The sequence below is a fragment of the Orycteropus afer genome, unplaced genomic scaffold, assembly GCF_000298275.1.
Source record: "Orycteropus afer afer isolate SDZICR_OR568_19922 unplaced genomic scaffold, OryAfe1.0 scaffold00013, whole genome shotgun sequence".
NCBI lineage: Eukaryota > Metazoa > Chordata > Mammalia > Tubulidentata > Orycteropodidae > Orycteropus > Orycteropus afer.
In genome coordinates, this window is record NW_006921600.1 from 21625923 (window position 1) to 21640671 (window position 14749).

At 39.9% G+C, this 14749-nt stretch overlaps 1 protein-coding gene across 1 annotated transcript in view; it reads right to left on the reverse strand.

The window, feature by feature from the left end:
• SRGAP2 (SLIT-ROBO Rho GTPase activating protein 2) overlaps nt 1–14749 on the reverse strand; it is a 351569-nt gene that overhangs the window by 94420 nt on the left and 242400 nt on the right. Inside the window, exons 5-6 of the mRNA XM_042782562.1 lie at nt 2311–2526; nt 1552–1680 (exon numbers count right to left, since the gene is read on the reverse strand). Coding sequence (XP_042638496.1) covers nt 1552–1680; nt 2311–2526 — 345 coding nt within the window. The remainder of the gene's footprint in view (nt 1–1551; nt 1681–2310; nt 2527–14749) is intronic.

Consider the following 14749-nt stretch of genomic DNA (forward strand, 5'->3'; position numbering starts at 1 on the left):
GGGCATTAAGAGGCTGAAACCTATTGAATCAAAAATCCTGGGTGAAGAGACAGGACTCTGTATTTTTGAAAAGCTCCTCAAGTAACTCTGATAAGAGGCCAGATTTAAGTACCAATTCTTTAGCTTACTGAGTGAGGTGAAGCAGACAAAGGGAGAAGTCCAGAATAGTTAAGTGACAGCCCCAGGTGACCCCAGATGACCTAGCTGGTTATATAACAGTGAATATTAGGCCAGAATCCACATGATATGAAGGTGTGACAGGTTTGCTTGAGGAGAAACCAAGGCAGACAACTTTGCAAGGAGTGTCCGCTGAGAGCTTGAGGCAAATGCCAGGCCTCAGAGACAGGACTGGTAAGGACATTCCCGAAGCTCTGGAGACTGGCATGCTGATGCTAAATCATCTGGTTCCAGAGCCCTCACTTTAATGGCTGGAGGGGAAGGTGAGAAAAGGTGTACTTACATAGCTTTAATCAGGACTGATTTAGAAACTGGACTACATTAGCACCTATAAGTGAGAATATTTGTAAGACTCAACTACAAGGTTTGGGGGAAGCAGCAGGAGAAAAGAGGCCAAGCCTGACCCATAAGGCCAAAGACAAAAAGCTTATCCCTTGTGGCCTGTTCTTGACAGCTGCTGTTGAGTTGATTCCAATTCATAGCAACCCTATGTGTGCAGAGTAGAACTGTGCAGAGTAGAATGGGTGATCATCCAATGGGTGATTTTTCAGAAGTAGATCACCAGACTGTCTTCTGAGGGATCCCTGGGTGGGTTTGAACTGCCAACCTTTTCGCTAGTAGTCGAGTACTTAACTATGTGCACCCCCCAAGGACAATCCCTTATGGCTGCCTCATACAAAACATGCCTCAAACTTACCAACATGCTTCTCCCACTGACCTTTGCACTACTTATCAGAAAGGACGGGTCAGATGTCAGGGGCATCCAGAAACCCTCCTGATCAGGATCCAAATGTGTGGTATACCTTGCCGGACCCCTAGATTCCCTAACTACAAAATGGAAATCAATATTTATCCATGAGGGTGACATGACTACCAAATGATATGATATTGAGAACATTGATGTAAATGTAATGTACAACAAATGTCAATGAGAGCAACCTAACTTTTTAGCTCTTGTCACTAACTTTCATAGGCTATAAGTAGCTGATGTAAGAGAGTATTTCCTAGGGGATGGTAGAGCACAGTGGCTATAAGCATGGGTTTGGTAATAAGACCTTGATGAGAATTTTGTCTGTCACTGTCAGCTGACTCTGGGTAAGTTAACTAAATCCTCGGAATGACAATCTGTAAAAATAGAGTTAATCACCCTTCCTCCCAGGGCAGGAGTGAGGATTAAATGAGATATTGTCTAAAGTGTTTCTCTTGGTACCTGGCACATGGTAATCCTCTGATAGATGGTGGTCACATCCAACAATGTGCACAATTGTTCTCAAAATACCCTGAGATCCCTGAGCAACAGAACCAGGGAACAGCTGACCAGGGTTCTAACGATGGCAAACAGGTGCCCTTGGACCCCTGGCTTCAAGTACTTACATCAATAAGATCAGACAGGTCATGGATGTAGTATTTGAAGACAGATGCATTGGTTGCCTCCAAAGCCAGTAAGTACTCATTCCGGGCTTTAATGGCTTTCAGCTTATTCTCCGTGTACTTGGCTTGGCGCTGAAAAGGGAACAGAAGTTCAAGTTTACTTTTTTTTTGGTTTTTTAAAAAAGGGGAAATTGTTCTCTGAAAGATGAAAGTACAGTACGTTCAAGAACCACAATTATGCTGCTACTCCCAATGCGCATCTGCCTTAAATTGGGTTCTAATTCTGTTTAATGAGATTCAAGGGCATAATGTAGATCAATTCAGGAAAGGTTAATGAGGCAGCCTACGACAGATACGTGCCCCGCTTTGGTTCTACAAATGCCATGCTCCATCCTGGCACTGCCAACTCAAAGAGCTGTCCCTACCCCTGCTCCTGAATACCTGACAACTCAAGACAAATTCTCTGTCTACAGTCTCCCAGGCAACAGGACATTTGGCTCTATTTGTAAAATGGACTAGGAAAGATGACTACTGGTTCTTCTTTATCTGCTAGAGGTAAAAAACTTGGAGCCCACATTCCTCCATTCTTCCAATAACTAGGATCTTTTCCAGGGTTGTGAGTAAGGACTTTTGGTCATTAGGCAGTAAAAGGAACACAAGCTCCCTTGTTCTGCTCTTCAGGGTGCCTACTTGGAAATTTCTGTCAGTCCTACTCCCCACAGCATTCCTCTGCAACCCCTCCAGCTGTCCACACATACCCACCTTCTCCTTCATCTTCTCAATCTTCTTCACTGAGCTCCTCCGGACATGCTTTTCCTCAATACGAACATTGGACGAGGAGTCGGGGGAGCGTGGGGTCTGCCGGTCCTCCTGCTTTACTGATTTGCCAATTTGCTTCTCCTCCTGCTTCTCAGCCTCCTTTAGCTTGCTCTGAGCACTGATGCTGTCAGCATTGTACATGTGATATGTCTTCATGACCTGCAAGACACCCCAGCCCCCATGCCTAGAGGTCAAGCCAATGGGATCAATTCTCAGTTTCAGAGACTAACAGACTAAGTTGGAGCTCTCTTCTAAGAAGCAATAGCCTCATACCCTTAAGGAAAAAATTCAGAAGTGTTTGGTTCAGTAAACATTATATATTAAAGACTACTCCAAGGCACAGGGAAGCAGTATTTGAACTGAGCCAACATGTCTTTTTGGTTTTGGTTTGAACATGTCTTCTTATTAAAAAGACTTCAGATCCACCATGTATTATTTATTTATATTTATTATCATCTGTAAGCATTATTTGTTTTATACTGGCCAAGTGCTTTCTATAGCTTAGCTGCTTCATGATATTGAGTGGATAGGAAACAACATGCCTCTCAGGCCACGAGGGCCTGGTTAGGAACCCCAGAGGGCAGCACTACAGAGTAGCCTATATTTTATACCTTTCAAAAATGGGGGCAAGGAAAAGGCTTTAAAAGTTCTTTATATTATTCTGGTGTTCTGGGGAACCGTCTGGCCTCCTTTGTCCAGATCAAACATCTTCTCTCCACTAGAACAGCAGCAACAGTAACAATGGCAGTACCATTTACCGAGCACTTAGTATATTACCAGCCTTGTGTCAAGTACCATGATGCAATTTTTCATTTTATCCTTGTAGCAATCATGTGATCTAGACAACAACCCTATGAACAATGTAAACCTGCACAATGACTCAGATAAGAGCCAGGGAAGGGATAAAATCCACATTAAGTGTGACCACAGTTATATGAAGAATGCAGTATGAAATAACCAAGAACAAACCAAACTCACTGCCATCAAGTCAATTTCAACTCAGCAACCCCCAACGGGTTTCCAAGGCTGTAAATCTTTACGGAAGCAGACTGCCTCATCTTTCTTCCATGGAGCAGCTGGTCAGTCGAATCACCAACCTTTTTCAGTTAGTAGCCAAATGCCTGAACCACTACACCACCAAAGCTCCTCAATATAAAAGAAGAAGGGTATAATTTTCTAACGGTCCAACAAAGCACCTATCTAGCACTGTAGCTCTTTTCGTTAATGAGGAGGCTGAGAAACCTAGAATTAGTGTTTGCTTCAAATCTTCCCAAACTACTTCCAACCTTATGGTACCTGCTCTTTGCTTCTGAGCTCTCTGTTTACACAGGGAACCTCTGGCTTCTATCTGGAAATTAAAAAATGCTTGATAACAAAACAAGCAATCTGAAGTTGAAGAGGGCTGAAATTGTGATGCCATGAGATTTCTTTGAGAGGGAGAACTAAGGAGTGTATGAATTGGGGTATAAGTGAGTGAGTGTGTGTATGTGTGTAAGAAGGGAGGTTGGGACAATACAGGAAAGTGATAAAATAATAATAAAGTAATAATCTCTATCATTTACTCAGAACATGCTGTGTGCTAACTGCTTTATAAATGAAAACGTCATTTAATATTCACAGCAACTCTATGAAATGTTACTCTTTCTACTTTTAAAGACGAGGAAACTGAGGCTCAAAGAGACTGTCTCACCCAATGTCACAGAGCTAGTGAACGACAAAACCAGGACTCAAACCAAGGTCTGTTAGACTCTATGTTCATTTGCTTAGCCACTAAGCAGCAGTGTCTCTCCTCTGCACAGATAGGGCAGGAGCTAGATTAGTTAGGAGGAAAGGTTATGATAATTAAACACAAAAACTGTGCATAGTCTATCCAACTAGCATTCTCTTGTTCATACTGGCATCTAAGGCTGTACTGTATGAATGTCATTATTCAAGCCTACCTAAAAGGTTAAAAAAATATCCTAGTTTCCCTTATAACTCATTAAGGCCCTGCCATTGGCTGGTTCATAACAGCAAACAGTCTACTCATGTAGAGTAGAGGTACTAAGAAGCTGAAAAAGTAAATGTTCATTGGTTAAGGGTCTGAAGCAATGTGAGGAGTAGGTCTACTGAGAGTATCTTGAAAGGAGTAAATATTCACTTACGGATTTGAGTTACAGCAGTGGTTCTCAAGTGAGGGCTATTTTGGCCTCCAAGGGACGTTTGACAATGTCTGGAGGCATTTTTGATTGTCATAACTAAGGGTTTGCTACTGGCATCTAGTGGGTAAGGCCAGAGATGCTGTTAAATATCCTATGCACAGGGCAGTCCCTCACAACAAAGAATTATCCAGCCCAAAATGTCAATAGTGCTGAAGCTGAAAAAATCTGAGTTAGAGGGACTCTAATCCTTTAGGATAACCTGGAGGTGCAAGGAGGAATCAAGAATATTGGGATACTGACAAAAATCAAAGCACTATAGAGTCTAAATTATGACCCATTTTGGATGAAGAATGTTTTGAATAAGTTTCATCTTACTCTAACCTGATGTCGTTTCTCCTAAGTATAAAATTTATTCTATTTACACTCTATATAGAAGTAATATTTAATAATGGGTGACATTAAAAACCTTTTCTGAGTTATTCACATGATCCTCCAGGACTCTAGGTTGACCAAGAAATGGGAAAGAGGCATCCATCCTGGTTGAAGGAAGGTAGATGAGAGGTTCTTTTTTCTCTCTTTTCACCTGATAGAAACCATCTGAACGAGGGATTAAAAAGTTTGAGTGAACAGTTATAAAAGTGAATCATTGCTAAGTGATCTTCTATTTCATGAAGGTACATGATAAATAAAGAGAAAACATGAATGAACATGAGAGAGAAAAAAAGAAAAGCTCAAAGAAACAGTGCCAACAAGACAACAAATGAAGTCATAAAAATCAACAATTTATATTGGTCTGTTCCCCTTAAGAACTTAAAGCACTCTCTTATTAAAAGAGAAAACACTCCCTAGCATAAGAAACTATAAATTCCTAAGGGCAAGTACCACTTCATCTTATGTGTTCTCTCCTCCAGTTGGGAAATAGTCATGGACACAGTGGTGGTTTTACTATTGAAGTGGTTACCCAAATAATAACATTCAATCTCTCCCCATTATGGGAGGATTACTAGTTCCCCTATCTCAAGGGAAAATTGAGGTACTCAAAGACTGAAGCTTGACTAGGTGATGCCAAAACAATTGGGCAAACAGGTAAGTCATAACAGTGCATAGGTTCAGTGAGGCAAAAAGAACTCAGAAGTCTAAATCCTCAGTTCTAGGAAGACCAATCACTTTACTTTGAAGAATTAAATTTTGAGCTCATGCATTTAGCCCTGCTGCTTCCTCTAGCTCCACTAAAATAATACAAAAGCTTTATTATTATTTTAATTTCAGGATTGTGCATGAATTAGTATTTACCTCTGTTGCCATTAAAACTCTAATCTAATCTTCCTTTCCTTTATCATTTTGTACTGTCTTCCCTCTTATTGTACATTGCCTTCCCCTTCACCCAAGTTAATATGTGTTTACCCTCTAGTAAGTGGTTTAACCTCCTTCCCCTACCACTCCATTAACAAACAAAGAATATTTCTTTTTGTGTGAAACCCTTTTTGTCTTTTTACAATAGTGGTCTCATACAATATTTGTCCTTTTGTGATTGACTGATTTTACTCAGCATAATGTCCTCTTAGGTTCATCCATGTTATGAGATGTTTCATAGATTCTTTAACATTGCATAGTATTCCATTCTGTGCATGTACCATCGTTTGTTTACACATTCATCCACTGGGCATTTAGGTTGTTCCCATCTTTTTGCCATTATGAATAGTGCTGCGAGGAACACAGGTGTGCATATATCTGTCTATGGCAGGGCTCCTATTTCTCTAGGATATATACCTAGCAGTGTGATTGCTGGATCATATGGCATTTCTATTTCCAGCTTTTTAAGGAAGCACCATACTGTTTTTCATAGTGGTTGCATGATTTTACAGTCCCACCAGCAGTGTATGAAGGTTCTAGTCTCCACAACCTTGCCAGAATTTGTTGTTTTCTGCTTTTTTGAACTTTGCTATTAATGCTAGGGTGAGATGATTATTTTATTGTTGTTTTGATTTCCATCTCTCTAATGGCTAGTGATCATGAGCATTTCTTCATTGTGTTTGCTGGATACCTGAATGTCTTTGGTGAAATGTCTGCTCATGTCCTCTGTCCATTTTTGAATTGCATTATTTGTATTTTTGTTGTTGAGGTGTTAAGTTTTTGATAACTTTTAGAGATTGGCCCTTGTCCGTTAGATCATTGCTAACCCCCTCGCCCCAACAAACACACACACACACACACACACACACACTCTACGGGTTCTCTTTCTACTCTTCTGGTGAAATCTTTTGATGCACATGTCTAATTTTTATGAGGCCCCAGTCTTCTATTTTATCTTCAAGAGTTTGTATATTTTAAATTATGGCTGATAGTGTATTTATGTCATGTAGTATTAGGGCCCCTAAGTTTGTCCCTATTTCTTCTTTGATGATCTTTATAGTTTTGTATGTTTTACTTTCCAGTCTTTGATCTAACATGAGTTCATTTGTATATATTGTGTGAGATATGGGTCCTGTTTAATTTTTCTCCAAATGGATATCCAGTTTTGCCAGCACCATTTGTTAAAGAGACTATCTCTTCCTCATTTAATGACTTTCAGCCCTTTGTCAAAGATCAGCTATCCATCCATCCAAGCTCCCAAGCTCACTGCCACCAAGTCGTTTCTGACTCATAGCGATCCCCATTGGGCTTCTGAGGCTGTAAATCTTTATGGAAATAGATTGCCCTGTCTTCCTTCCACAAAGCAGCTGGTGGGTTTGAACTGCTGACTTTCTGGTTAGCAGTCAAGTACCTTATCCACTGTGGATGAATTTACTTCTGGGTTCTCAGTTCTGTTCCATTGGTCTATGTGTCTGTCATTGTACCAGTACGAGGCTGTTTTACCTACTGTGGCTGTGTAGTGGGTTTTGAGATTGGGAAGGGTGAGGCCTCCTACATTGTTCTCTTCTTTAGTAATGCTTTACTTATCTTGGGTCTCTTTCCTTTCCATGTAAAGTTGGTGAATAGTTTTTCTCTCTTTAAAGAATGATGATGAAATCTGGATCAGAATTTCATTACATCTGCAGTTTGCTTTGCATTTTCAGGATGTTAAGTCTTCCTATCCATGAGCATGGTATATCCTTCCATTGATGTAGGTCCCTTTTGATTTCTTGTAGTAGTGTTTTGTAGTTTTCTTTGTATAGGTCTTTAGTGTCTCTGGTTAGATTTATTCCTAAGGACTTCATTTTTTGTGGTAGTTTTGTAAATGGTACTTTTTTCCTGATTTGCTTTCCAGAGTTCTCTTCATTAGTGTAAAGGAATCTGACTGATTTTGTATATTTATCTTGTACCTACCACTCTGCTGAAATTTTCAATTAGTTCTAGTAAATTTCTTGCTGAATCTGTGGGATTTTCTATGTATAGGATCATATCATCTACAAACAGAGATAGTTTTACTTTTTCTTTGCCAATCTGGATACCTTTTATCTCTTTTTTCTTGCCTTATGGTTTTGGCTGGTACTTCCAATACAATATTAAACAGAAGTGGTGATAAAAGGCATTCCCCATTCATAAAGGGAATGCTTTAAGCCCCTCTCCATTGAAAACAATGTTGGCCACTGGTTTTGTATATATGTCCTTAGTTATGCTGAGGAATTTCCCTTCTATTCCTATTTTGTTGAGCGTTTTTATCAGGAATGGGTGATGGATTTTGTCAGATGTCTTTTCTGCATTGATTGATATGATCATGTGGTTCTTTTCCTTTATTTTAATGATGTAATGGATTATGTTCATTGTTTTGCTAATGTTGAATCATCCCTGCACACCTAGTATGAGTCCCACTTGATCATGATATATTATTTGTTTGATATGTTGGGAGTCTATTGACTAGGATTTTGTTGAGAGTTTTACATCTATGTTCATGAGGAATGTTGTTGTTGTTGTTGTTATGTGCCGTCAAGTTGGACCCAACTCATAGTAACCCCTCCTTGGGTTGCCAAGGTAGTATCACTACAGAAGTAGATTGCCCAACCTTCCTTCCGAGGAGGGGTTAGGGGGTTTGAACCTGCCAGCCTTCTGGTTAGCAGTCAAGTGCCTTAAGCACTATGCTACCAGAGCTCCCTCATGAGGAATACTGGACTAAAATTTTCTATTTTAGTGGTGTCTTTACCTGGCTTTGGTATCATGGTTATGCTTGCTTCATAAAATGAATTCAGGAGTATTCCCTTCTCTTCTATATTCTGGAATAGTTTGAGTAGAATTGGTGTTAGCTCTTCTCTGAATGTTTGGTAGAATTCTCCAGTGAAGCTTTCTGGGCCAGGGCTTTTTTAGTTGGCAGTTTTTTTGTTTTTCATGAATTTCTTTTGTTTTGGGTCTGTTCAATTTTTCTACCTCAGTCTGTGTTAGTTTTGATAGGTAGTGTATTTCTAGAAATCTGTCCATTTCTTCTAGGTTTTCAGATTTGCTGGAGTACTTTCTTCACAGTATCCTGTTATCCTTTTCACTTCAGTTGGTTCTGTTGTGATGTCACCCATTTAATCTTGTTTGTGTTATCTGCATCTTCTCCTTATTTTCCTTTGTTAAATTTGCCATTGGTTTGTCAATCTTATTAATCTTTTCAAAGAACCAACTTCTAGTCCTGTTGATTCTTTTTATCGTTTTGCTGCTTCATTTATTTCTGCTTGAATCTTTACTACTTCTTTTCTTCTAGTGACTGTAAGCTTATTTTGCTGCTCTTTTCCTAATTGTTGGAGATGTTCAGTTAAGATGTTGATTTTGGCTCCTTCTTCTTTTTTGATGTGTGCATTTATTGCCCTCTGAGCTCTGCTTTTGCTGAGTCCCAAGGATTTTGGTATGTTGTGCTTTCATTATCATTTGATTCAAAGAATTTTTAACTTTCATTTCATTTTTTTCCTATTATTCAGTAGTTTTTAGCAGTGTTATTCAGTTTCCATATGTTTTTATTTTTTCTTGACCTTCCTATTGTTGATTTCTAATTTTAAAGCATTGTGATTTGAGAAGATGCTTTGCAATATTTTGATGTTTTTAAATTTATTGAGGCTTGCTTTGTGGTCTAACATATGGTCAATTCTGGAGAATGTTCTATATGTACTGGAAAATAACACCCACTGTGCTGTTGTTGGGTGAAGTGTCCTGTATATGTCTATAATGGCAAGTTGGTTGATTGTGTTGTGTAGTTCTTCTATGTCTTTGCTGAGTTTCTTTCTAGCTGTTTTATCCTTCATTGAAAGTGGTGTATTAAAGTCACCTACCATTATTGTGGAGTTGTCCATTTCTCTTTTCAATTCTTTTAAAGTTTAATTTATGTATTTTGAGGCTCTCTCATTGGGTATGACGATATTTATCATGGTTATGTCCTTTTGTTCAACTGACCTTTAAAAATTATATAATGGCCCTTCTTTGTCTCTCACGCTGGTTTTTGCCTTAAAATCCATTTTACCAGAAATTAATATTGCCACTCCAGCTCTTTGTTAATTGCCATTTGCTTGTTATCTTTTTTTCCAACTTTTGATTTTTAGTCTAGTTTTGTCTTTGTGTCTAAGGTGTGTCTATTGTACACAACATATTGATGGGTCGTGCTTTTATTATTGATTTTTAAACTGAGAACAAAAAAGAATGGAAGTAGAAGCTGAATAGCTGGGCAGCAAGTAGTAACTGACTTACTGCATCCTTAACCAAAAGTAGGGGCAGCCTAGAATAAAGCAGAGTTATATCACAGAAACACTAAGAGGAATGGGTGGTAGTGGAATGAAAGTTAAGCTAAAAACAAGAGAAATTATTGAAAGTCTGTTTAAAAACAATTAGAACTTCCTAGATCCCCTCTCCCACCATAAAGAAGATTTGAGGTTGACTCTCTTAGATGGAGCCTTTGGACTGGGTGCACCAGCTAGCTGAGGATGAAAAAAACAAATCAAACTCACTGCTGTCGAGTCAATTTGACTCACAGTGACCCCTCCTTGGGTTTTTGAGGCAGTATCTCTATGAAAATAGATTATTCAATGTTCCTTCCGAGAAGTGGCTGGTAGGTTTGAACCACCAGCCTTCTGGTTAGCAGTCAAATGCCTTAGGCACTATGCCACCAGAAGATAGGGGTATTGAACTTAAGATAGGAGGATCAACTGAAATTATATACTGAAAGTTGAGACAGTCCAGCCCTTTTTCAACTCAGCTTCCAGACATAGTCACAAGATCAGAAGAACTTTCTTCAATCTGATCATCCAAGACCTACAAATATTGATTATTTGGCCTTACCCAAGGACAAGGCCCGCCAGCTCACATTACACTGAAGGCCACAGTTGACACAGAACTTCCAATCAGCTTCTGAGTGCCTCACTTTAAAATATGAGCAGACAGCTAAGTTAAGGATTGCTATACATTTGAGGAAAACATATGATATGAAAGACTAAGATCAAAACAAGCAACTTAGAGGAAACAGAGGGAAAATATTTCAAAAACAATCCATCAATAATATTCCTAAAGAGATAAATGAGAAATGAAAAGCTACTGCATCATGAAACAAGAACAGAATGTTACAAAAAAGAAACACTCAAGAAAACAACAAAAGAGCTCTTGATAAATTAAGACTCAATTCAAGTGTCACTTCCAGGAACCTGAATTCTGTGCCTCTCATCTGTGCACACATGAAAACAGTTCTCATGCCCTCCTATCTTCTTTGGTGCTTTCCTGTATTTTTACACAAATATTGTGTGCTCACTTTCTACATTTGTTTGCCAACTGTGCCCTTCCCCTACAAGGTATTTTTGTAAACATTATACTAGTTTTTTTCTTTACATATTGCTGTAAAAAAATTAGCAGAGTGTATTTACCAAAATACTTGTGGTTGGGGGAGCAGTTGGCATACAAATGTAGAGGCTCACGTGATTTGAGTAAAAATACGGTACTCTTCTGTCTCTCTCATTTACTTTAATAAAAAGTAAATGCCTGGAGTTCAGGGACATCTCATTTTTGTCTTTATATCCCTAATGCCTCATACCAGGGACAAAAAGGCAAGCAGAGTTTGGGGACCAGCAATTCCCATTGTTTCAAGGAAACAGGTGCTACATACCAGTCTGAAATGGCTCCTCAAGCAGACAGCTATTGCACTAAGTCATTGTTGTTGTTGTTGTTGTTATGTGCCATCAAGTCGGCCCCAACTCATAGTGACCCCTCCTTGGGTTTCTGAGGCATTAAGTCAGGGCCCATAAATTCAGGGGGAGTACAAAAGGATACCACCACCTATCTGTCAAGTTTGTTGTACTGTGGTGGCTGTGATGCTAGAAACTATGCCAATGGTATTTAAGACACCAGAAGGGTCATGTTTCAGTGTAGCTTTCAGACTAAGACAGACTAGTAAGAAAAGCCTTGTGATTTACTTCTAAACCTGAATTTCATTGAAAATTTCATTGTTTTTCAGCCAATGAAAACCCTACAGATCATGACAAAACAATGTCCAACTTGCTTGCTTTGGACACATCATCAGGAGGGATCAATGGCTGGAGGAGGACATGTTTGGCGAAGTAAAGGGCCAGCAAGGGTGAAGGAAACCCTAAAGGAGTTGGATTGGCACAACAGTCTCAACAATGGGCTTGAACATGCCAGTAATTATGAGGATGATGCTGGTGACATAGTGCCTAAGGCATTTGACTGCTAACCAGAAGGCTGACGGTTCAAACCCACTAGCCACTCCTTGCAAGAAAGGCTAGGCAATCTACTTCTGTAGTGATACCGCCTTGGAAATCCAAGGAGAGGTCACTATGAGTCGGATCCGACTTGATGGCAGTGAGTTTGGTTTGGTTTGCAGGACTACATAATGTCTTGTTCTATTGTACTTAAGGCTATCAGGGGTCAGAGTCAACTTGACAGCACGTATGTACATATGTATCTATCTATCTATCTACAAAAGCATAGTATCTCCAGGGACAATAACAGCCCTAGATTGTCCCAATGTTTCTTCTTTCTCTCTCAATTCTAGAGCTTTCTGGACTCTTCATAGTCAGTCAATTCATGTGCCTTCAATTTTCCTATACATACTCCTTCCTTGGGGAGGTTGCTGGGCTACTGCAGATACAGCTTCTGAGTATAACTGAGGCAGAGAATTCCAGAGCTCTCTGAGGGGCAGTGTGCTCCAACTTCAAAGGCATTCCTGGAGCATCAGTCAGAAAATTAAAACCACTTATGCCATGGCCTACAAACCAGCCAGCTCATTACAGGCAAAAACACATGGGGAAGAATGTTCACTGGGATTGCTCTCTGAATGGCAGGTGTGGGAAGTGGTCCCTGACACAGAATGCCAAGTCAGGGAAATGAAAGGCCCTTCAGACACAGAAGAGGAAGGTGCAGAGGGGCAGCTGCCCACTTAGGGTGGGAGTCTAGCCTCTTGCCAAAAGCCTTTTTGTTTGGTTAACACCTGGACCCTGCCCCTTGGATTATCAAGGTTCAAAAGTATTTAAATTATTAGTTCTTGGGCAATCAGGTTCCCAAAAAGAAATATTCGTGGGCACTAAGGACAGATGTGTGGTAAGCAGAGCAGTGAAAAAATATGGTAGAGTTTCTTATATCCTAGGTTTCCTTTTCCCAGTTCCCACAAAACTTCTACTGCCCACAGGATCACTGAAATAAGCAGCATAGCATCCCTTCCTTGAATTCCTGAAACTCTCTTATAACTCCTTTGAGAAGGAGTGTATACAGCAAGTAATTTTCCAATAGCATATAGAGGTCCAAGTTCCTACTTGATGAAACCACTATCCCACATAAGGTAATGAATCATGGTGTACCCACGATTTTCCCAGTTTCAACTCTGAAAGTCTTGTGTCCCAGGAAACTCCTCAGTCTCTGGTGAATGGGGACAGTTACTCACCCTAATCTCACAGTACTTTATTCAAACCAGTTCTAAGTTTACTTTGCCCTCCAGAAGAAAAAATTTCTAACTCTATTCTCTGAACTTTTTAATGGCCTGTAGAATCTGCAGACTCATTTGTCTCTGAACTACCGTCTGATATTTCCAGAAGTATGACTCTTCCAATACCCCAACCCTTAGCAGATAGATATATCAGTACAAGAAATACTAGAGACACCAGCATCATAGCAGTTATGGATATCCCCCTAAAATCTCACAACTAGTGGTCAAAATAGGGTAGAATCCAAGTTGCTTAATTCAGGAACCTCTAGTGACTAGACTAGAGTTTCTCAATCTTGGCACTACTATTTGGGGCTTGATAATTCTTTGTTGTGGGGGTGGCAGAAGCTGTCCTGTGCACTGCAGGATTTTAGCAGTATCCCTGGCTTCTGCCTACTAGATGCCAGAATCCCACCTTCTCCCACACTTTAACAACTAAAAATGTCTTCAGACATTGCCAAATGTCCTGTGGGGGGCAAAATCACCCTGCTTGAGAACCACTACACCACTCTTTTGCCTTCTTTGAAATTTTCCAGTATTCTCTACTTTTTTTCTTGTTTCCATTGGCTACCAGAGGAAAATATCCATTTTTTTAATTTTGGTCTTGGACAGATTATAAAAGTTTGTAACCAGTTTACCTCATGGCAGAAGATGCTATGCCCAGCCAATTCTCAGTGTGAATAGGAGTGGGAAGATTTGTGCTGTGCATTGACTGTGGCTTCACAGTGGCCAGGAAAGCAGCTGGCCAACACTGGACTGCCTGAGACTGGAGGCGGAGGTGCCAGCCAGGCTCTCCTCAGGCCAGAGCAGCAAGTTCCAGAGGTTTTTTCCCTCAACACAAATGATACTCTTTCACTTTAAAAAAAAATTTTTTTTTTTTTTACATTTAAAAATGTAGCATATTAGGAGATCTAGGACTCTAGATAAAAGCTAAGCAATCCCAAGATATTATTCTTTCTCCACTGCCTAATGTCCCATTGCAGAAGTGGTATGCTGGAGTTGAGCTGGTTTGGGGTTTGCTCGTTACCCAACCTACTCCTCCCCAGAAACAGATACAAATAGCAGTGGCCCAAGATGTTTAAGGGAAAAGGATCCACATAATGACAACATGTGTCATTTTCTACCTTGGTCAATTCTTTGCCAGGAGAAAGAAGAAATAGCTCTTCTTGATGCCTAGAAGATGCTCTAAAATTAAAAAGCAGAAGGTCAAGCATGAAAGAGTCAAGGGTTCAGGAAACTCAACCAGCCTGAAAATGGTTTACATCAATGTGTTTCTATTTTTTAAAAGTCTTAACTCCAACTGAGAGAAATGAAAACATGGCAGCTGAACCAAAGAGCACCATCTATCTACTTGGCTTCAGATCAAGAGTCCACA